General features: G+C 41.5%; 1 protein-coding gene across 2 annotated transcripts in view; it reads right to left on the reverse strand.

The window, feature by feature from the left end:
• The window catches only part of EPHA4 (EPH receptor A4), a 137,841-nt gene extending 120,045 nt beyond the window's left edge, over nucleotides 1-17,796 (reverse strand). For both annotated transcript variants that reach the window (XM_081260736.1, XM_081260737.1), the window contains exons 1-3: nucleotides 17,678-17,796; nucleotides 14,574-14,641; nucleotides 9,596-10,259 (exon numbers count right to left, since the gene is read on the reverse strand). In XM_081260736.1, coding sequence (XP_081116862.1) covers nucleotides 9,596-10,259; nucleotides 14,574-14,641; nucleotides 17,678-17,768 — 823 coding nt within the window. In that variant the 5' untranslated portion in view covers nucleotides 17,769-17,796. The remainder of the gene's footprint in view (nucleotides 1-9,595; nucleotides 10,260-14,573; nucleotides 14,642-17,677) is intronic.
• Between the last annotated feature and the right edge of the window lie 5,904 nt (nucleotides 17,797-23,700).

Genomic DNA, 23,700 nt, shown 5'->3' on the forward strand with positions numbered 1-23,700 from the left:
TGTTAGTTTTATGGGACTTCATGCTGAACAGTATGAAAAAAAATCCAATTTGCTTTGAAGCGCATTAGTCTGTCTAACATCCTAATTATTGTTTACATTGCCATTTGCCTTCTATTAAGAATTGAATAATTACCCAGCACTTCATAGTTTAAAAATACAAGCAAACAGGATTATCTGGGTAATTAAGAAACTGTACCACAGCTTTGTACTGGTGTGGAAGATATCTGTACACGTAAGGGCAATGATAATTATCAATCAACTGACTTCAAATGGTATTTTAAGGATTTGGGGCAATTTGAGATCTGCAACTTATTAAGAAGAGGTTAGTAAGATCACCTTTGAGAAGTGTGGGTCTGTTTAAATCCATCCTTAGAAACAAGAGCCAGATCAGCAGTTGAATTTTCTCATCTACTAATGACACCAGAGAACACACCAAGTACAGAGCATTCTGCTGCTCTTTAATCCTAATAATCCATCCCAAATGGACTTTGAACAGCATCATCAAACTTTGTCAGGCCATGTGGAGCTAAACCAAAGTTTCTTCCGCGTTTAGATGTTGTTTTAACTGACCTTGCCTCCACGTAATGACACAGAAAAGTCTGGCTATGCCCGCTTTCTGCCCTGAGAAATTAGTTTGAACTGGAGACTAACTGAACTTCAAAAACCTTTCATGCAAAATCCTCTTCTTCTAGTTGATAGAATGCATCTGATCATGGTCCTTCTGAAGACAGTGCTGCTTTCCAGAGGACAGTGGAGTTGGTTGGGTAAAATAGGCAAAATGGGCAAGTTCCCATTTCAGAAGGAATAAAGTAAAGGGTGAATACATTTGGAAACTTTGGGGGAAAAGGGGAGGGGACAGGAATTCAAAAGACAATGTTCGGCCAAAAGTGAACACACACACCTAATAAAGTGAATATGATGTTTGAAGAATTTTATCTGGGGATACCTAAGTGAAAATGAGATTTTAATTGTGATTCTAGATAGGAAGACTGATATTTTCATTCATAGATGCAAAAACACAGATGAAAGACCAAGTGATGATTTGTATGTACATTATACACTTTCAATATCTTATTTATTGAAGGAGCAAATAGATCCCAACTCATCAGTGACCTAAGAACTTTTTTTCTGAACTTGCTGGGACCTGACAATTCTTTTACAAATAATTTTATCTTTTCCTTCACAAATTTTTTAATCCCTTTGTTGGGACACTCCTAAACATTCCTAGAATAATCTACATAGTGCCCTCCCCTCCCACCTCAGAAAGAACAAGATTCCAGCTGAAGCTGTCACTAAACAGACAAGTCCAGAGATTCACCAAGGCTGGGCTCCTTTTCTAAAGGTCAAAATTAAATGAGCAGCGGGGGCTTGGGTTATTTTGCATGGGGCAAGGAGGGGCCTGAGAGTGACAACCAGTCGCTCTGGGGGTGGGGTGTGAGTGCACAAAAAGGGCCCTGTGCAAATAGTCGACCCTGGCCTTCAACCCCCAATCTCTGGAAGCATTCAAATCAAAACCGAATTAATTTGCATGGTGTCTAAATCACTGGGTTCTGCATAAACAGAAGGCGATTTTGGCTGGAGTTTCCAAAGGAAGCCCTCATTGCCTTTGTGCAACAGGGAAATGGGTGTACTGTTTTGCATGAGGGCCATACAGAATATGCAAATGAAGAATCTGCTGCCTGGAGAGGCAAGGCCAGGCAGACAGCTGAGGACCCGCATTCACCCAGAGAAAACTCCCAGTCTCCAAAGGGAGTTGTAAGCTGGCCCAACATGTTGGTTTCCCAGGAAGGCGAAATGGACCCTGAATATTCATAGAATGTCCATTTAGTCATGGGACTATTAATTATCCTCTAGATCATGGGACCAAGTGACCTCACCTGCTCTGCTCCTCAGAACAGCTAGAAGGTACCAGCTGTAAGGGGATACAGTGAAGGAGGTTTTATGCTCTAAGTGAAAAAGATACAGTCTCTCTGGTCCAGGGGACAGCTGAGGCCTTCTTTACTCATTCCTTCTCACAAGCACAATAAAACTACAGAGAGCACTGAGCCGTGTTATTGGTCACAGATAGGCAGTTTTTAAAAAGCTAAGAGCTATAAATTGCTGCCTAATTTTATAGAAATATTAAAAGGGCTGAATAAATAAAATGCCATTCTTCAAAACTGCCTAAGTCTCCTGGATTACGAAAAAGTTTTTAGAGCTTCCTTATTTCAGTACAAATATTAAAGTATCTCCTTGACCTGCAGAAAGACTGAGTGTGTTCTGTGTTGTCTGCCCAGGAAACCAGAAGGCTCCTGGACTCCTGCAGTGGTCTCAAACTCTTGGGTCTAGGAATCCCATTTCCATACTTAAAAATTATTCAAGATTGAGCTGGGTGCAGTGGTGCACACTAGCAATCCCAACAAATCAGGAGTCCAAGGCAGGAGGATCACAAGTTTCAGGCCAATCTCATCAATTCAGTGAGACCAGGTCTTAAAGTAAAAAATTTAAAAAGGCTTGGGGATGTAGCTCAGTGATACTATGTGTTTGGATTCAATCCATTGTACAAAAAAAAAAAAAAAAAAAAAAAAGTCATTAGAGAAGCCACAGTGGTTCAATTTGTGTTATAGCTATCCATATTTACCTTTAGAATTCCAAACAAAGCTGGGTGCTATGGCGCTCCCCCATAATCCCAGTGGCTTAGGAAGCTGAGGCAGGAGGATTGAAAGTTCAAAGCCAGCCTCAGCAACTTAGTATGGCCCTAAGCAACTGAGTGAAAACCTGTCTCAAAATAAAAAATAGAAAGGGCTGAGGATGTGAGGATATGGCTCAGTGGTTGAGTGCCCCTGGGTTTATACCTGCTCCTCCAAAGAAAACAAAAACAAAACAAAAAACTTTCAAACAAATTTTGAAAAAATTTTTCATTCATTGAAAAATAATATGAATCTATTCATGATAACACAAATAACATATTTTAATAAAAAATACAACTATTCCAAGCTGAAAGAAAATTAATAAGAGTAGCATTATCTTAATTATTTTTCTTTTCTTTCTCCCCCGCCCCCTGCAACATATCCCTTTAACATCTGGCTAACTAGAGGACAAGTAGATTCTTAGATTTGCTTCTGTATTATAAGTGAAGTATCACATGTCAGGTAGCCCCTGGAAAACTCCACGGTATACTCATTGGAGAATGAGAGAGAAGAGTCAAAGAGCATCTTGTTATTAATATGAAAGTTTTGACCTTAGAAGCCACATGAAAGGGGTTTTCACAGAGGAACCCAGATAGGCCTGGTACTGTGACTTGGGGAATGGGAAGTTTGATAAATGCAGACAAGACCAGTCATTTTCAAACCACCCATTCCATTACTCTTCCCTGTATAAATGGCCATACCATAGTCCCTAGAATCAACAAAAAGCCTCTATTCTGAAATCTAACCCAAAGGCTTTCATTGTAGAAGAGAAACTCATCAAATAGCTCATAGTATTACCATATTTTTAATTAACAATCAAAAAATCAGAGTAGCAATTTCCACCTAGTGTGTGGGTTAGTGACTCTACCACTGTGCTAACTCCTTTAGGCATGTGCCTATGTATGTGTCAGTCATAATAGCATATGATTCAGTATCACTAATTTGCAAACGTGGACCTGAGGTTAAGGAAGTTAATTTAGTGTCTACAGTCACACATTTGGTTCAACTAGAAACTCAACCCATATCTCAAAGTCTAAAAGAAGTCCTTAACCATTTATACTATGTGTTCACTTGATGTGCTACAGAGGAATGTTCAGGTAAAGAGATGATTCACAAACACGATGAAAATAGTTAAGACCCAATTGACGGAGGAATCATAAAATAGGACCTTATTAATATATTAGTCACATTCAAAGATTTGGGTATATCATGTTGACTTTATAAAGTATAACTCCACCAAATAAATTTTTAACATGAAATAGGTCAGAATTCCTTATGCATGTATTGATTTATTTATTCATTCATTCAATAAACATTTAGAAAGACTCCATATGTTGCATAATTGTTACCAGTTTTGATAGACCTAACTGCGCTTATTCACTCATATTTTCATGAGGAAATTTTACTAAATTCATTTGCTCAAAGATGAAATCAGAAAACTTAAAAAGCAAGATTATCATTTAATGTTTTTTAAAAAATGTTCAAATTAATCTGTTTGTATAAAAATATTACCAGGATTGGGGGTGTAGTTCAATGGTTGTCTAGCATGCATGAGACCCTGGGGTTAAGCCTCAGCATCACACACCCCAAAAAAACCCCACTTTCCCCAAAAAACAAAACTGAAAAACAAACAGAAAACACTAAGAAAACCTACGTAATCTACCAATAAGGGAAAGGTCAAATAAAATAAGGTACATCCTTAACAGACTACTGATCATCATCAATTAAGGATGAAAAAAAAGCTATATTCTCTAATATGGAATGATTTTCATGATAATTAGTCAAGCATCATAAAAAACAAGACAACAATTAAAATAATGACCCTGTTGTTTTTTAAAGTATACGTACAACAGTGTACTTGAGTTATCTGCCAAATAGTGAAGAATGGTAACTCACAAAGTTGGAATGAGAGTTTGTGTAGGAAATGGAAGCTTCCCTTTTTACTTTATACAACTCTGCACTGAAAAAATCTTCTGACATGCATACAATACTTCTGTAATATCAAATTCATCAATTAAATGCCCCCCCCCCCAAAAAAAAAATAAGTGGTCAGACTTATATCAGGGCCATATAAGTGATATGCTCTGCTGTGGCAACTGAAAAACCATTTAAACAGTATTTTTCCTAAACGCTCAAGTGTTAAATGAATGATTATGTCTCAATTCAGTTTTGAAAGGCACAAGGAAGCTCAGTTAGACTAAAATAAGTCATCAAATCTTAAATGCCATATTGCAAAAATCCCTGAGATGATTCTTACGTGATGCTTTAGAGAACCCCAAATAGAGACCATCTCATGATTCTCACTCACAAAAGAAATCTGGTCACACAAAGAAGGAAAAAATAAAAAAGGATAATAGAAGGACAATAATTAAGCCCTGCTCTTCTCATAGATAAAGAATGACGTTTTCCAGTGATCACAGTCATGCTTCAAAGCCAGAGATAAAAGCAGCCCTGTGATTTGAGCAATTGATTCTTAAAGACGGGATTCAAAGGTAAAAGAAAAATTTCAAAAGTGGAAGGGATATGAAACAGCGTCTCTCTGAATTATGTTTTAAATGCCTCCTTTCTGTTGTTTCTTTCTCCTGTGGTTCTTCTATAGTATGTTAGAAAAACAAAGTAATTATTATTATTATTATTATTATTGGACACAGCTACAACTCTCTCTCTTTTCAGAGCATATATTTAAACTATTTTTATTTTAAAGTAATCAAATCATTTCAATCTTGTTCATTCTTCAAAGCACTTTTAATAAAGACACCTTTTGCCGATATGAACACATTGTACATGTAATAGATAATACAGGTTCAAGGTAATGCCTAAATTATAGTAAAATTATATAGGCATTTTACGTTGCTGGGGATTAAACCCAGGGTCTTGCACATGCTAGGCAAACATTCTACCATTGAGCTACACCCCTAGCCCAGTAAAATTGTATATTTTAGCAAGTTTCGATTCTTGTGTAACTTAATTTTGTCACAAGTGTGATTCTTCGGCCTTAAGAGTGACTGTATAAGCGTGCCTTCTTTTTACTAGCATTATTTTTGTGTACACCCACCCACTGAAAACATTGCTTATTGATATTTCCAAAGAGTAAATAGGGGCCTCTCATTTAATTTTTTGGCATTTTAATTAAGCAAGAGATAAGTTACTGAAGAATCTTTTCCTCTTTTCCTTCTGCTTACTGTCTCTAAGGTATTGAAAGTGGCCCCCTAAACATCTGGCACATTTCCTAACTGGGGGCAAATGAGAGGAAGACACTGGAGTTGGATTTGGTTTCTTGGCTTTGACAGTGGGATGGGCCCTGGTAACTAGACCAGCACAGTTAAGTTTCCTCTGCACCCAATCACTATGCAAGTGCTAAGTGCAGTCACACAATCTCCTTGGGAGGACAGACAAGTGGCTAAAACTCTTTGTTGCCCTCTGAAACCAAACCAAATCATTTCAGAAAATGCTCTTCAAGAGCACAATGAACTTGCAGCTGCTGCGGGGGCAGGCCCTGCATCTCCCTGCCGCTCTTGACACCCCTTCATCCTTCTTCACATTAGCATGTACTGCTGGGCATAGGAACTGCAAGAGGAAGTGTAGTTCTGTCCCCAGGGTCCCTTGATGACTCCAGTGGATGACCAGGGTTAGATTCCAACAACAGCACACCCCAGGCCCCCCACCCGCCCTGGCCATTTTTACCCAAGGATCCTTTGTCAAACATTTTAGATCTTAATCAATCTTCACTCTGACCTCCCAGACCCCAAGGAAGATGGATGAGGAAGTAGGTGACCTTTCACCTGTTCTTCTATTTGTCCTGCCACAGTGGACCCATTGAGAAGACAATGGGGAGGAACCTGCTGCCAGAGTTCTAAAGACCTGGCCTGGTCTCCTTTATATCCCTCCTTAAGCTGCCTTTACACCCCCTTTCTTGTCCCTCCCCCAAATAACTTGTCACTCTTTCAAAGGAAAGTTCTTTTTCTAACAGAGGAGAGAGATAGCCACAGAGAGAGGGAGAAATACTCTCTAAATATCACTTTCAATATGAAACGTGAAAGTGGTCATTTTGCTTTGTTAGATAAAGGGTAGAGGGATTCTTCCTATCTTTAGCCTTGACTTGGGAGAGTGACTTTTATTATTTCAATTCAACACCCTTAAAGTCAACATCTATGACCTTGAGAAGGGCAGGTGGTAAAAGAAATGTTTGTGTTCACACTTATTTAGTGTTTTATGTACTACAAGATGACTTTATCAATCTTCAATCACGGACTCCTCGTAGCTAGTTTGTGAGTTAGAGAGAGATCTTCCCATCTCATTTTGAACAAACTGAGGTTCAGGGGGCTTAAGAAATGTGCTCAAGGTCATCCAGCTAACTAACCCAACTCAGATGCATTTCCTTGGCCCCACATTCTTTCTGCTATCCTCAGATGCTCCTCCTACACCAGTAACCATGTCAAGTGCCAACCATTTTTATTACTCCTGGGATTTTTACGGTGTTGGGTCATCTTTTAAAAGTCTCACTAAGCTTTGGAATTTAAAAAAGCCTTGTCTTTCCAAGTTTGTCCTTCTTCCCCAAATTCATCACAGACTTTCACTTGGTAGAAATAAAAACAAATGAGAAAATGAACTGCAAGATTTTGTTTAAGATGTGTCTTTTTGAAAGAGCTAATAATTTTATGAGAAAAAACCCCCAAAATCTCAGTAGCATGTATGAACTCTCTGAAGGTTCTTAAAATTGGCTTAACCAAACTTCCCCTTGCGTTAGATATCTGGGCTTGTTAGAAACAGCTCACTCATAAATGGACTGGGTCTGAACCATGGAGCCCCTCCCCTTCCATGAATCACATGATTAACTGGATTCCCAAGATGATTTCCATAAAGCAAACCACTAAAATGTTCAATTGCCTTTACATCCACTTCGCCCTCCATCTTTTTCTCTTTTCCTTCTAATTTGGGTTGTAAAAATGTCAAGGAGTTGCACAATGTGGCAATGTATGAGTTACTAGGCTCTATGACAATTGAAAATCAATGGCATTAGTTACAGGGAGATGAGCTAATGCTAGAAGGGTGAGCTTTTTTAACAGGAAATGGAAGACAATGTTGGTTTAAAATATATATATATATATATATATATATATATATATATATATATATATTTATAAGAAAATTTGACATGAAAAGATGGACAAGTCCCAGTCTTAAAAAAGTGGGGAGGTAGAATATTTTACTCTAAAATATGATGGAGGTGTCATTGACCCATTCCTACTAGACCACTGGAATTTCGTTGCCAATAACAATATGCTCACATATTTTCTAATATTGATGCCAGAATATTCTTCAGAGTTTCAACTCTGTACAGCTCATCACTTTTGCCAGGTCAAAAGCAAATAAAAATGCAAGAAGTCAATCTTTAAAAAAACTCAAAATTCCAACTTGCAAATTTTCAAGTTTCCTTTTACACTGAAGTTAGAAGATAGCCAGGCTTTATTCTGTTTTATTTACAATGAAATTAAAGGACAGTCACTGTTAGCTACTTCTACAACTAACCATTAATGGCACTTTGGGAAAGTATAAACCATGAAAGGAGAAATGTCTACATTTATAATGAAGATGAATTATCAAAAATGCAATTTTCTTTAGGTTGTGAAGTCTGGCACCCAGTCAATCAAGTGAAATGCCCCATTGTTAATCCCACCCTGTCATTAAGATGGTTGAAATGCCAGACAAATTGTTTGGCAGTCAGTTATTTCAGGCTCTTTAATCACCAAATCAGATGAACCATGTGGCAATCCAGTCTACAGCTCCACAATCACTAGAAGAAAAGATTAGTCAGATCTTTTCTATAGGTGAGACTAAATCACAGTGCAACTGTTTAGTAGTAACCATCACCACCTAGGCCAGGGTAGTATCAGACTAGTGATAACCACTGAAAATAAACACCAAGCAAGACAAAAGTTTAAGATAATTAATTTTTTTTAGACTTAATCCACATAGAATATAAACAATCCACAGATAAGTGGATTACTTTCATTCCTTACTTGGATATAAAGCTGCCACCAAGTGAAAGACTTTACAAAATCCCCAGTATTCTGACAGAGGGAAAGAGGCAAGATTGAATCATGAATACTGAACTTGAGGTGAGAAAAATCACCTTAGTAATATGTGAACAGCAATCAACATGATGAAAACTACATTATTTTTCCAAAAACGTAATTACCAAAGTGAATCACAGTTTACTCTTGCCTCTGACCACAGATCAAATAAGATCCTTAACTCTATTATAATCTCCTAAGAGAAATGAAGAGGTCTTTGGTCAAGATTTAACTTCACTTAGAGTCTCTATCTAATGGGTGTTCAGTAGAACAGAATGAACTGGAAACACCACGGCCACTACACTTCATTGGGCCACTTCTCCACTCGTCCACACGGCAGAAAGAGTAAAAAGACATGGACTTTCTTCACACAGGGTGATTTTACAGAATGTCAGGGAACTGAAACAACACAATCCTAATTCCAGACTTGAATCATTCATGCACATATATTTAAGATGGAAGATATTTACCAACTTTGTCATTTGACCAACTCTATAGATGGGAAAGCTATGTCTCAAAAATGTGTCCATCTCTTTGAGTGAGGATCAATCAAGCCCCCTTCTTTGGCATGTTCATTTACATTTCAGAGGGTGTACCCAGCCAGTTCAGATCTAAGTGCCTGTTAGCAAATGTGCTTGGCCTTGGGCTGATGACAGCAGCATCATTTATTTTGTCAGTATTAGAGATGTCTTAGCCTTGCCACCTGGAGCTACAGCACTTACTCATTAGACCCCTCTGTCCCACCACATCCCACAGGGGCTGCTAATTACTGGCTTTACTCCATTTAGTCTCATCTCAGATTTAATTATGTGCACTAAGCCCTAATGAAAAGTACAATATGGCTCTTCTTACCTTGGCATTCTCCATTTTGCTCTTCGTGCCCAGCATTACACAGGCAGTTGCCAATGGGTACCAGCCATTCACCATCTGCCCCACAGTACATTTTTGGCACATCCTTCTCTTCTGAGTTGTTGACACAGGAGCCCCGAACTTCCACCAGGGAAGAGGTATCAGCCCCTGTGATGGTGTCTGGAAACTGCGCCAGGTTGCGAACCGTGAGTGGACACTTCTTATAGAACACTCGGACGGACACCAGAGCAATGCAGGCCCCCACGTCCTGAAAAGCTAGGTAAAACCCCTTTTTGCTCAGTGGTCCTACATCCCGGATCTCGGTGTTCAGCTTCATGATTCTGTCACCTATGTCCACTTGGGTGAAGCTCTCATCCGCAGCAATGGTGTCAATCTTGGCAAATTGGCTCTCCCTGATGAAACGCTCCTTATCGTTGTCTGACTCATAGTAGTACAGATTAAAAGTCTCCTTGCAAGTCCCCATGACGCCCGGGAGACTGTTGCAGTCCCTCAGGGTAAACTTGATCTCGATGTACACCCTCTGAGCCCCTTCCCGCGTGATCCAGTCAGTTCGCAGCCAGTTGTTCTGGCTGGGCTCCATCACGTTGCACACCTGGTAGGTCCGGATGGGTGTATTCTTTTCATCCATGATACTCACTTCCTCCCACTGCAAAGACCCAGAGGGAATGCATGAGTTACAAAGTCTCCTCAAACAGGGATTTGCTAATTTTATTTTATTCCCATAGGACATGGATCATTTTTGTTTCAATAATTTAGAAAACTACTGAGTTCCAGTCCTCATAAATAAAGCATCTCTTGGGAGATCAATCCTTTTTTTTTTAAATTATTGTTTTGCATTTTTGCCTAAAATCCAGAAGCAAGGATTTACTACTTGTGGGTTCTCAGCAGCTCCTTGTGGTGGTCTAACAAACTCAAATTCCTCTATTACAATAGCTACAATTTCAAGTGGTAACAGTTCAAATCTGCTCATAAACTTAAAAAAGAAAGAAAGAAAGAAAAACAAACAAACAAAAAAGAAAACAACAACCCAAACTAGTAAGTGTATTATTCCAACTACAGAAACAGAGACAGGCAAATTAAGGGCAGGAAGAGTAAAGCTTGCCAAAGGGAGACAATTATCAGTTAATTAGTGTTGCTCCTGTCAGAACTTTGCTCTCTAATACCTAAAAAAAAAAAAAAAAAAATGTCAATTGATTTTTTTTTGACATCATCACTACTATTTAAAGGGGAAAATAAATTCCCATCATTTTGGTTTCAGTGATCCTGGCAAGACAGTAAATATGGTTGCATTTCTCAAAAATACAGTGTTCCACTAACAAAAAACTTTTCAAGACCATGCTTTCAGTTCAAAAGTTTGCACGTGTTCTTATTTTGAATGAGACCCATAAGGAAACTAGAGTGAAGACGTGTTTTGCTTCTAAATCTTCAGCGGATATTGAAAATAAAACTGTAAGTGGCATTCATGATGAGAAGCCCAAGGAACGTAAAGGAGGACTCCAGTGTTTCCTATGCCTTCTGCTTCCTCACACAAGGATTCTTCAATGGTGGACAATCTGAGTTCCGATTAACTAAAGTAGCAATTTCACTTTCACCACAGCTTTGAAAAGTAATTCTAAAAGCAAGAGGATAGTTTGGGCTCCTACACTCTGACTTCTACTAAGTTGGTAGGGAGTCTCCAGTTCCTCGTTAACATCCACAGCAATGCATTAATATAGATCTGGCATAAATCAGCTTAAGTACCTAACACATGAATGTAATTAGAAGGAAAAAAGATAGTTTAAAAATTTGTATTCTGCAATAGTTCCACTTAAAGCTCCATTCAATCCAGTGAAGTGCACAGAACCATAATGTACCTTTTAACAGGTTTCCCATCTGTGCATTGGAAAACTATTAATGGATGGAAATGTTGCTATGGAAAGGGCCATAATCCATAAAATTCTGTATTCCTTTCATCTTGCTGCCATTATGAAAGTTGGAACTGGGAGTGGGGGTGGTGATTAAAACTGCTTTTTATCTAGTAAGCAATACATCACCAGTAATTTCCTTGTTTTGGGAAATTCATGTAAATCCAAAAGAAGATCCTGCATCTTCCAAAAGACCTGCTCAGCATGTTTCTCATCTCAGAACAAAGGGAAAATGGAAGGACCCATTTCTCAGTGAACACAGAGGTACTGTCATAGAGCACATAGAGGATAATTCAGGTCTAGTGTGAACTTTCCAACTTGAGCTTAATTGTCTAACCACATTGATTAGTTCACCAGTTGCCTTCCCTTAGTTTTGTATTTTACAATCAGCACGAGCACCTCAATATACTCGTTTAAGTGAACACTGCTAAGAAATCAGTTTTGTTTTTGTTTTTGTTTTTTTGTTTCCTTTGCCATCAGGACCCATCACTTTCCATTATTCTCCTGTTCTGCATAGTTGTTCTGATGGACAATGACTTGTCTCTGACTCAGTCTCATATCTTACTTAGTGGTATTATCAAATCAGATTTCTTTTTAAAATAACACAAGTAGCAACAACCAAATGTCATTATCAGACAACTATCCTAAGTTTCTAGCAAGGATGTGAAATGTTCTAGCTACAAGTAGAGATTTTAGACTTTGCTCTCTATTACCTAAAAAAAAAGGTCAATTCATTTTTGTGTGTGGGGGGGGGCACCATCACTACTATTTAAAGGGGAAAATAAATTCCTATCATTTTGGTTTCAGTGGTCCTGTCAAGATAGTAAATATGGTTGCATTTCTCAGTATTTTTGAATAGTTGAAGACTCAGTATTTTTTACCCTAACTAGAAGGAACTTTTAACAATCAATCCCTAGTTGGTACATATCTAGTTCATCCTCTACTCTAAACCTAAAAAGTCTCCTTCAGTGATAAAATCTAGAGCTTACTTAAATGTCATAATTTGACATAATTTCTCAATGATGGCTATGTCTTTTGGAATGACTAATTCTCTTGTATACTAGTAGAATTTCACTTCTAACTTTTAATAATACTTAAATGTTATACATCTAATATTTAATGAAAACAAAAAGCTACCTATATCAGCTTATAGAGAGGTCTGTTTTATACAGTAAGGTATCATTAGTATTTTTTTAAAATAAGACTTCAAGACAATTAAAAGAAGTTTTGAGTCTATTAAACATAACCAGGTACTCTTTCAGCAGTTCTTTGAGGGAATTGAAAAGAGAGCAAAAGAAAGTGGGTGGGGGAAGAAGGAAGGGAAGAAAGGAAAAGAGAGGACATTTGTAGCAAAGTAAATTGCAATGAAAGCTTTCTGGAAATTGGATAGACCATAGGCTGTCCTCTCAAATGTGTCCCTCCTAGTTTTGTATGTAACTCACAATCTATTTAGTGAAACAAATTAGGGTCAAAATCATCCTAGATATATTTGCTCTTCAAACCTAAAAGCAAGCAGTAAGAAAAATTAGACTCATTAAATTTATTAGTACAAGTAAGGGCAACTTCCACCCTCAATTTTGCCAGAAGCACTAATCCATTTTAACCTATGGGGTAACATGCGGGCTAGAGCCTGGGAAAGCCCAGCCTGAATCAGTGACCTTTCCAGAGTATAGGATTAACAATGAGTCTGACTCTCACCGAGATAACGCTGTACCTTTCTTCACATTCAAAGGATGAGGGCAATTGCCTGCAATCAGTGGTGAATACAGCTTGTCTACACCACCAGAGGCCTGCCAATCACTCTCCCTCCCTTTAAATCATGGTTTTGGGGACAGACTAGAATTTTTCAGCAAAGACCAATCCAAGGGCAGGCAGTCAAGTTCATGCAGAAAAACAGGAAGGCAAGGCAATCTTCATCTTATTGCAGATGGATTACAGGCCCTGCTTTGATTCTTCATTTTTATGACTTTTTTTTTTCCCAGTCTCATTTTTGAAACAGATCTTCTATAATAGTTCCTATGAGTCCCCCGCCCCAATCATTTATTGTTTATTCAATTGCTGGGTGTGAGGCCCCATGAGGGGTGCTGGCATTACAATTTTCTCCTGGAAGAGATTCCTAATCTTTCTTTCCCATTGTTTCTAATCAATGGACTCAGGCAAAAACCATCAAGCAGGTGAAGGTTGGATGATTTGCCTATTTTTTAAAGGGTACAACAGTTATTTTAAGGTGGCAGAAATCAGACCTACAGGTCCTATTGACTTCTTTTCAAAGCTGAGTCATCTGGACTTGCTATTAAGGGGGTTGGGAGAATGTGACCATAGACCCAGGAATATTCTGTGAATCTTCCCATGGAGGTCTTGCTACAAAACTGAGAAAAAATGAACAGGAATATATGCTCTTTCATACTTTATAACCTAGCCTCTCTCACCCCTAAAGATTCAGATTCCAGACACTCAAACTTTTCACATTTAACACTAACAGTCTACATGCTCCGGGCTTCTCTGCATGCAGTATATGCCCCTGGTTCAGGCTCACAAGGCTTTTTCTCAGCCTGTAAAAGAGAACAGCAACTGATTTAAGGTTGTAACATCGAGGTTGGGAGCCTCCTGCCACTTATATGGGGCAATTAGAAATGTTTTCTCTTTGGTATTTCTATTTATTCATTTTTTTTTCTAATCTGGAAGCAGAACAATTGCTCTAAAATTAACCCTGTCAGGACTCCATGCCTATCAGAGTAATAGGCATAAATTCTAATTTGGTCCCCGGATTGTATTTCTTGTTGGTATTTTAGTTTTAAATAGGCATCTAAGTCTATTCCTCCACCAATCTCCTACTTTTGAAACCTCTTTCTGCCCTTTTGGTTTCTAGTTCTTCCATGACAGCGCTATCCAAGGGAGTATAGGATTTCTCCAACAAAGCCTAATTCACTTCATAGGCCACAGCGGAAATCTGACCCCCTCACCACAATCACCAAGAATCGAGCCATTAGGATTTTCAGAAACTTGCTAATCACTCCTTTTTTACCCTTTCCATCAGAGAGCAACTCAGAACTTACCCCTCCTTCCAGAGGGCTTGCTATCCACCCAAGTTCTCCCTGAACGGATCTGGAATCCAATAAAGTAACTGCAAAAGAAAAAAAAAAAGGAAAATAGATTAATTTCCAATTGCAAAAAGGCAATAATACAAAAACCATTTGCCTGAGTGTTTCCATATGTGCTCAGGGTGTGCATATCCAACTATGATCAAAACCTAAACTTGGTCTCACTTATGTAAATAATCATTACTCACTTGATCTTCTCCCCTCTTTAAATCTACAGGTTCTTATTTATTTAACTTGCATAACATTTAAAATTCCATCCCAGGTCTCAGTTGATTCATTTTCCAAAAAGGTGAATAGTACAATTCGAATTTCAAGTACAATTCAAAAAACAAATACATCAATGTAGGGCAGTAACACTCCGGAGCAAAATTTGCATTCATCTCTGTCTGGTATCTACTAGAAGTATTTGTTTTTGCAGGTTTCAGATGACCATATAACTCCTCATCATGGTGACAGAGCCATAAGTGAATTCTATCAGAGAGTATCCAAAGGGTCAAGGAAAAATCTCTCTCTCCCCTGACACCCCTCCCCCAAACAAATAGGCTCTGGAGGTGGTATCCCCTGCTTTTTAAATATCAAAGTTTCAGGAAGAGGGAATGCCAGACACGTTGAATTCGAATGCAAATGCACTCAAGTATTCTCCTTTCTCGGGTCTTTTGGAGGACACTCGGAGACCAGCCTAACACTGAAGAGAAAAATACTGGTTTGAATTTTAGGTGTGGAGTGCTGCCTAACTGATATAGGACGCGTGTGCTACAACACCTAACTGAGTGCGCCACAAAGCTTAGGGGGAAGGGAAAGAGTGCCTACAGAGCTGCCATACCCGGCTTAGGCTGGAATAGGGCTAGGTACCCATGACATTGAAAGACGCAAAGAATTCGAAATCTCTCCACATTCCCTTTCCCACCGCTATCTGCAGGCCTGGGGGTCGAAAGGCCCATCTCAAAGGAACCACTGGGTTATTAATTTGATCAGTGAGACAGGCTCTTCAGGCTGGGGGAGGGGTGGGAATGGAAAGCCTCCATCCTTCCTCATGGGCACCCCAACTCAGTTTCACCCCCAGGTTCCTGAATTCTACCCATTTCCCCTCTCATTTCATTCACAAACTAAGGGCGTTAAAATCAGTCTCTTTCCCCTGGTTTTCTTGAGGAGCCTGAAATCCTGGGGTGTGTTAATTATTTTAAAATGTGGAGCCTTCCCTGGGTTGCTCCCGCCGGGAGTTGAGCCCCCCCCCCCCTCACTTTCTCTTCTCTGTCCCTAGAGAAAAGCCCGCTACATCCATTTGGATTTATGTAAGGTGGATTAGGAACACAAAGGGAACAATAAGACCCAATTTACAAAAAAAGGGAGGGAGTAGAAAGGGAGGGTAAAAGGGAGAAAAGGAAACGTGATGGGAATAAAAAGCAACAAAATGAATTAATTTTTAAGAGAAGGAGGGGTTGGAGAGGGGTGTAAACCCCCTCCCCTTTCATTCAACATCAGCCCACGTTTCCACCAGCGCTTTTTTGTGTAAGGCTCCCAAGTTTGGCTTCCAACAGAAAAAGCCAGGGGGTAAAAGGTAAAAATAAAGAAAACAGTCTTTACGTCGATGTGAGGATAATCTTAGAGGACGTCCGAACAAGTGCGCAAAGTAGCCAGGAAAACCCAAGATCCAGAATTCCGTTCAGGGGGATGACCCTAGAGACCGAGGCGAGGCGGCCACGGTGGCTGGGGTGGCAACTCCAGGCGCGCAGGACGCAGGGGAAGATTGGAGAGGACAGGAGAGCGCTCCGTTCCTTCCAAGCCGTGTCTGTGGGCAGGTGTTTGACTCTCTCTCGGAGCCTCCGTCTGGAGAGCTCTGGGTACCGGCTGCCCAAGCGAGGCTAACTAAGTTGGTTTTTGGCTCCCTCCTTCGGAACAGGGAAAATGATAGTTTGCACAGGGATGTATGGGCTGAAGTCTGGGGAGACAGAGATGGATGAATGGCTGGATGGATGAATGTGGGAGGAGGAAGAGTAGATAAGACGAAAGCAAGGCTAGATGCACGCAGGTTGGAGCGTGAGCGTACGTTTGGACACAAGCACACGCACTCGGGGCACACGCGCACGGGCAAATCGTCCGCGTCCGCGTTCACGAGGGCACTCTCTTCCTTCACGCATTTGTGCGCGCACATACACAGACGGACATATACACACTCACGCAAACAGCTCCCCTTTCTCTGGACCCGTCAGAAACTAAACGATCCTCCACCCCAACCTCTACACAGAGACAAGGGCATGTACAATCCTCCCAGCACGTCGGAATAGACGCGCAGAAAACAGCACACAGATGGGGTGCCATCGCTCATGTTTCCTTTAAACTAGCCAAATGTACTATTCTGGGCCGAAAAGCAAAAACTACGTTCAACTTGCTGGCGGGTTCCCGGGATTGAGAGGGCAATCTGAGGAGCTCAGGGCTCTGGAGGTCGTCGATCACACCCCTAGGGTGTGGGGCTCGGCGAAAAGAAAGGTGTCTGATGCTTGTTGCTAGAAATCAGGTCACAGGCACCAGAGGAGCCGCGCCACGACCGCTGCCCTGCGAAGGCCCGGCTGCCGGGTCCGGGAAACGCGTGGCTTGGGAAACTTTGCAGAAACCAGAGCTCCGAAGGCTTTCTTAAGAACCCGGGAGCACTAAGCCCTCGCTGCATTCCAGGCCTGCGTTTTCCCCTTGCCCAGGGATGGTAATGGGGGCGGGGGTGCAAAATTTTTTGTTGTTTTGTTTTCAAATCCTGCATTGGCTCCAGTGCATCCCCTCGGGGCGCCTCCAGCCTCCATGCCAGAGGATGCTGATAAACTTTGGCCTTTCACTACAAACTTGGACAGCCCCGCCGCCTGCACGGGTCACGGCCTCGGGGCAGGCTACTTGGCGTTTTTCCATCACCCTTTCGCGGATCTCTTCGGCCTGGAACCCTTCTCCAGGGTTGGGACGCACCGCTCACTCTAGGCTCCCTCCACGCCAACCGGCCCTACGCTACCGAAGACCATTTACCCGCGGATCGTCCCCAGTCTGTCCCCGATCCAGACAGGCTGCTTCGTTCTTACCTTCGTTCGCCGGGTATACCCTGGAACCGGTGACAGCGTCGCAAATCCCAAAGAGAAACGAAAAGAGGACGAAATAGAAAATCCCAGCCATGGTTCGCCGGTGCCAACGCTGCTCCTGCCGCTTCTATCCCAGTGGAATAAATGCTTAAGTTAGGAGTGCAGCAGGCTGAAGACATTGCCAAGAGGGTGGGCCCTACCCGTGACGTGCGCACGCCAGTCCAAGGCCGGAGACCAATGGTGGTGCAGACTGGATGGCCCGGCCTCGCCCCTAAGCTCAAGCCCGCCCCGAGGCCCCGCCCCCTCCGGGCTCCGCGGGGCGTACGGTCTCCGGGGGTTGGAACCGGCTAGCTCCGCTGGGTTCCCGCCCCCGCAGGAGCGTAGCAGCCTGATGCTCAGACACCAGGGTCGAGCCCCTAGACGGTGGAGGGAGATTCAAAAGACTCAATTGACTGTGGGAACCCGAGAAGAGATTGGCAACCTTCTTTCCCCTCAACGGACGGTCTGAGATGTCGAAAAAGGCCCTTACTGAAATAAAATAAGTATAAAGATGACCTGCCCCTTTGCTGCTGCTCCTTTCCGAGGATCGGCGGCTCCGCGTCCCGCCTGCACGTCTGGGGCTGCACACTTCCTCCTGCAGGCCGCCTCCGCTACCCTCTGTTTCCTTGCCCTGTTTTGTGTCTTTTTATGGCGCTCCTGCGTCTGAAATGCTTTTTGGGGGAGTTTCGTACCTGGATTACTCGTTTCTTCCCTACTTTCCCAGCAACCTAGAGAGGGGGACCAAGTCATCCCCAATCCAGCCCCTAGCAGGGCTCCAGTCACTGCCTCACAGGCTTAACCCGATGACTTCTAGCATCAGGGAAATCCTCTCGGGCCGGGTCCCAGCGTTCACACCGAGCGTCTCACCGGGAACCCGGACAGGTCTCTCCTCGCAGCAAGGTAGCCGGAGACGGTCTGGGCTACAGGGAACCAATGTGCGCTTTCTGGGGGAAGTCCCTGGAACCCGATTTAGCAATTTCGGGACGCAGTAGACCAGAGCAAAGGGCCTGTGAGTGCTAGGACTTGCAGCTGTACGAGAACGCAAAGGAGACTCGGAAGGGGCCCGGAACTCCTGCGGTTGCTGGGCGCTCGACCTCTTCTCTGCGCTCATCAGGACAGTTCTCCCAGCCCTAGGAGAGGGTGGTGAGCGGCCAGAAGCACAGAACGCGCCCCGCTGCCCCCGTCTCGGCTCCTCGGGTATCGCTATGGAACCCTCCGGGAGTGCTGGCACCTCTGGGCCGTGGTCTGTCCCCGGATGCTTAGGTCATGAGCGCAGCCACCTGAGCGTCTACCGGTGACAGAAGCTCAGGCAGTTACCCGGGGACCAAACCCCAATACAACTGAAAGCATCCTCCCCGGAGGTATGAAGGGGACCCTGATTCTCAGTGAAAAGCCTCCCTTTCTTCCTCCCAGGCCGCCTCTCCTCTGGTTCCTCCCAGGGCAGTGCCGGGTTTTCCTCCGGAGTCTGGGTCCCAAGCGGGAGTGCTGCTGCGGAGAGGTGGTGGGGCCTTCCAGCTCGGGAATCGGCTCTTAGTGAACCAACCGCGCCACCTGCCGGCCAGACTCCGACCTGCGCTGCCCAGGAGGAAGGGTGAGCGGACAAAGACCGAAACCAACTGCCCGCCCCTCTGGGAGGTGGGAAGCGTCGGTAGACTTTGGTAGCCACCTGCCCACGTTCAGCCCACTCAGGCCACTACTAGCGGTGTGGTGGCTGGAGGCAATCGAGAAGTCCTTGGACTCCTATCACTCCCCGCCATCCAGATTACGAAAGATGGACTTGGAAAACGTTTCAAGGAGAAACAGTTGACATCCGAGGGGCTGCTTGAGTAGCCAGCTGCTCTCCCTAAAATCGAAAGTCCGAGCGATGAAGGGCCGTGTTGAGGAGGGAATAGACCCGGCGTCACTGGCCGCAGTTTTAGGGCACTGGCCTCGACAGCAGATCCTATTTCCCTCAGTGGCTCAGACCTGCGCAGACCTCGACTGACGACACGGGCAACTTTGACTTTTAAAGACCAGCGCGCTTGGCTAGACGCCGGGCAGTCTCTTTGAGTCGGGGCCTGGAGGGACAGCTTGTGCGGCTCTGGCATTTTGGCTCCTTGGTGAAACACCTATGAAATGTCTCCATCTGGGAAATGGATTTCAGTTTATTGTAGCTACTGATTTTACACAAGTAAAAGGGGGTTGGGGATATGCACACACGATGTGTGTGTGTGTGTGTGTGTGTGTGTGTGTGTGTGTGTGTATAAATTATTTAAAACAACTTCACCAAGTCCCTTTAAGGAATGCATTTCTAGGTTCTTTCATGTGCCTTTCAGAATTTTACAGGAAAAGAAGATGAATATTGGTCCCTGTCATTTGGCACACAGATTCAAAAGAGAAAAGAGCAATCCAAATTCTTCTTAAAACTTTTTTTAAACAATAGACGCTGGTTGTTTCTCTGCAGGAGTTGGAATATTGCATGTATCTGTGGTTGAAATGGAAAACTGACTGCCTGCATCATTAAAAACGAAAAATTTCTAAAACATGTACCATCCCCACCCCCCAGGATATGCACACTGAATATTAAGCAAAGTCTTTTTCCAGCCACAGCTGCCTGGAAGCAAGACATCATTTGCTAGGGTACATTCACTGATCCCCCTTTTTTCCTGTTTTTCATTTTAGGGCTCAAAGCTGCCCAATAATCAGGTGAACCAAGAAGCTGGATTGCTGAATGGGAAAATCTGCGCTCCAACTTCCCTCTGTAAAGCATTTCTGGGCTGCAGATTGGAAATGAACTGCTGTTCATTGTGACTACCTGGAGGAGAATTCTTCTGTCCTCTGTTATTACTTAGAGGGGAAAGACTTCTAACCTGACAAACAGGATTCCTTCTAAAAAATAAGATAAAAATGGAAACACCATCATCAATGCAAAACCCTCTCTGCACCCCATAATCGGAAAACACCCTGGAATTTTCAAACTTCTAAGTGTGAACAATCAGTCTATAGAGCCATAAGCACAGAACCCAACACAAAACCTACCTAACATCACCTACTTTTAAAATAAAGTTGCTTGGCTCTTCTGAGTAAAACAAGCCTCTCAGAACTGTGAGAATGTAGGGGTGCTTTGAATCCACTAAGGGGAATCTCAAGATGAATCTGCTAATAAGCTTAATATAAAGGATTAATTAAATGACTTGATAGCTTTGACTTTTTTTTTTCATACTGTGCCTAACACAAAGACTTGAGCCACGAAATACACTGTCAATACTAAGTTGAATTAAGGTTGTATTTCAAAGGCATCTCTAATCTTCGAAAGACATTTTTAAATGGCCACAAGAATACCTGATTTCTGCCTCCAAGTGGAAGGCTAGTTTTGCCATAGTAATGAGAAAGGGGCCTTTGACCTGTAGACAAACAAGCCATGATAGTGTGTTTGTAGACAAATAGCAATGGATGGAAGACAAGAGGGAGGGTGAGAAAGAGAACATGAATCCATTCCACCTTTTCCTAGGCTCTGTGGTAGGATTTTGTGGTAGGTTTTAGCCTGACTTCCTTGGATGTTAGTCTTTCTACCATTAAAATGTAGCACATCCACAGTGTTCCAATGATGCTTTGTCATTTCAGTTCAGAAATACCTAGGTTAATTTGCTTGCTGGACTTTTGCTATCTGTATGTCTTTGAGTAAGTTCTTTAACCTCTCTGAGATATGGCTTTCTTTCTATAAATGTAAATGATTTTTCTAAATATTGAATGATTTTATAGAACACAATATATTATCTGGCACATGGGAAATAGCTATTATTACAGATAATATCTCATTAAGAATTATAAACATTATTAACTGTAGAATAATTTATTTATCTCAAATCTTCTTTTTCACAAGGAAACCAAACACTGTGCTTAACTTTTTGTGCTCCATGAGAAAATAATTATTTATCTCACAAACTCCTGGAGGAGGGAAGGAAGATACATTCTAACTTCTTCCCTTCTTTTTTCATTGATTTATGAAGCTTACATCTAACTCCTCTGTTCCTAGATGATTCAACTAAATTTGAATCTAAAATTTTTTTTTTGTCTTCAAATATAATGGTTACAAAAACAATGAAGTAAAACAAGGTGTGAAAGACCAAAATTTCACAGCCAGGAAACAGTGCTGATGGTAAGTAAGCAAGGCTCCATCCATCTAATGAAATCTCTACTTTTGTCAGAAAGCTACCCTCTTAAATAAAGTCATCTGAAATAGCATTTGGTCGGTTTTCTGAAGCCCCCAGGAAACCCAATTAGAGATTTTATCCTTTGATGTCAAAGCTTTGATGCTGTTTCTTATGCAAATGAGAAGCAGGACTATTATTAGGCCTTTGCACCTGAGTGAGAAAGATGGCTATAGAGCTCAGGTCTTGATGGATCAAGAAGGTGGGACAACAAGACACAGCAAGAAGCCTTTTGAGTCACTGAGGTGGGGAAGGGCTGACGGGAAAGTTGGACTACTCAAGGGGGCAAATCCGAATTTGATCCAGTTCTAACAAACATTTCTCAAGGGCAAACTATGTATCAAACACCACAGTTTGAAGACACCAAAGGTTGCTTCTCAGTCTTGTCTGTGTATGACACCCACCACATGGCAATGTGGAGGACGGACGTGGGGGGACAAGTAGAAACCAATGGAAACATTTCCATTATCTGGGCCCTGGAGGAAGGCGGAGAGAGAGAGAAACAACACCAAGTCACTCAGTCCTGTACCAATATAGGTGCTTTGAACTAACATTTTACAGAGACAATGAGTTTTTCTGGAGGAGATGATCTATATCTGTTTTTGGCTGCATTGGTGAACGTGAGTTAAACATCAGAACTGTTTTATGGCTTAGACATGAAACCCATGCCCCAAAGGAAGTTTAAAACATTCTTTCCTGGGAACCTTGCAATTCAACCCCTATGACCATAGACTTCCTCATTCTAGCTCAAAATGTGAACATAAAATTACCAAGTCACAGTCACTAAATAATTTAGCTATTAATACTTTAATATTTAATAGCAATGTTGATTTATGGTTATTAGAAAAAATTTTGGAATTATGATTGTATCATGAAAAACTAATGCTAACATACATGTGTATAACATCAAGTTGACACGGTTTTATAAGCCACTTTTAAGAGAGAAATAATTATCTGATTGGAGTACTATTATATAGCAGTACTACATGACCTGCCCTTATTTTTCTTTTGAAAAACAATGTGTAATGCAATGAAATTCTGTGAGAAAGTAAGTTTATCATTAACATAATTTATGATTTACTACATAACAAGAATATAAATTTGGAAACCTAAATTTCCCTTCCCCCATAAGCCAAAAGCACTTCCAGAGCACTTGTGTTCCAAACATTTATTTTTTAATTTCAAAAGATCTCAGAGTATTTCAAATATGTCTAAAACAACAGATTATATATATCTTTTTTTTAAAGAGAGAGAGAGAGAGAGAGAGAGAGAATTTTTTAATATTTATTTTTAGTTCTCGGCGGACACAACATCTTTGTTGTTATGTGGTGCTGAGGATCGAACCCGGGCCGCACGCATGCCAGGCGAGTGCGCTACCGCTTGAGCCACATCCCCAGCCCGATTATATATTTCTTTATGTAGAATATAAATTTCTCAAGTGCTTATTTAGATAATGGAATTTTGCAAGTGTGCTTCTAGAGGAATTAGAACTTTTGAAATTATATTTATATTGTATTTCTTTAACCTAATCATTTATTTCCATTAGCAAATTTTGGCCTTTCACACCTTGTAAGTAAGAAGAAATTTTCTCCGACAAAACAAGTATGACTTTAACCCTTATTCAAGAGGACTAAAGAGGAAACTCAGTGTAAATTCCAAGAAACATAGTGTAGGTTTTTCTTCCTAAATTATATACTACTTGAACACCGCTATATATTAATGAAAACTTATTAAAATCAATTGAATATAAATCTGCTCTGTATGGAAAGGAATACAAAAGTGAAATTTATCAACCTG

The sequence above is a fragment of the Spermophilus citellus genome (assembly GCF_964194105.1).
Source record: "Spermophilus citellus genome assembly, chromosome: 11".
Classification (NCBI taxonomy): domain Eukaryota; kingdom Metazoa; phylum Chordata; class Mammalia; order Rodentia; family Sciuridae; genus Spermophilus; species Spermophilus citellus.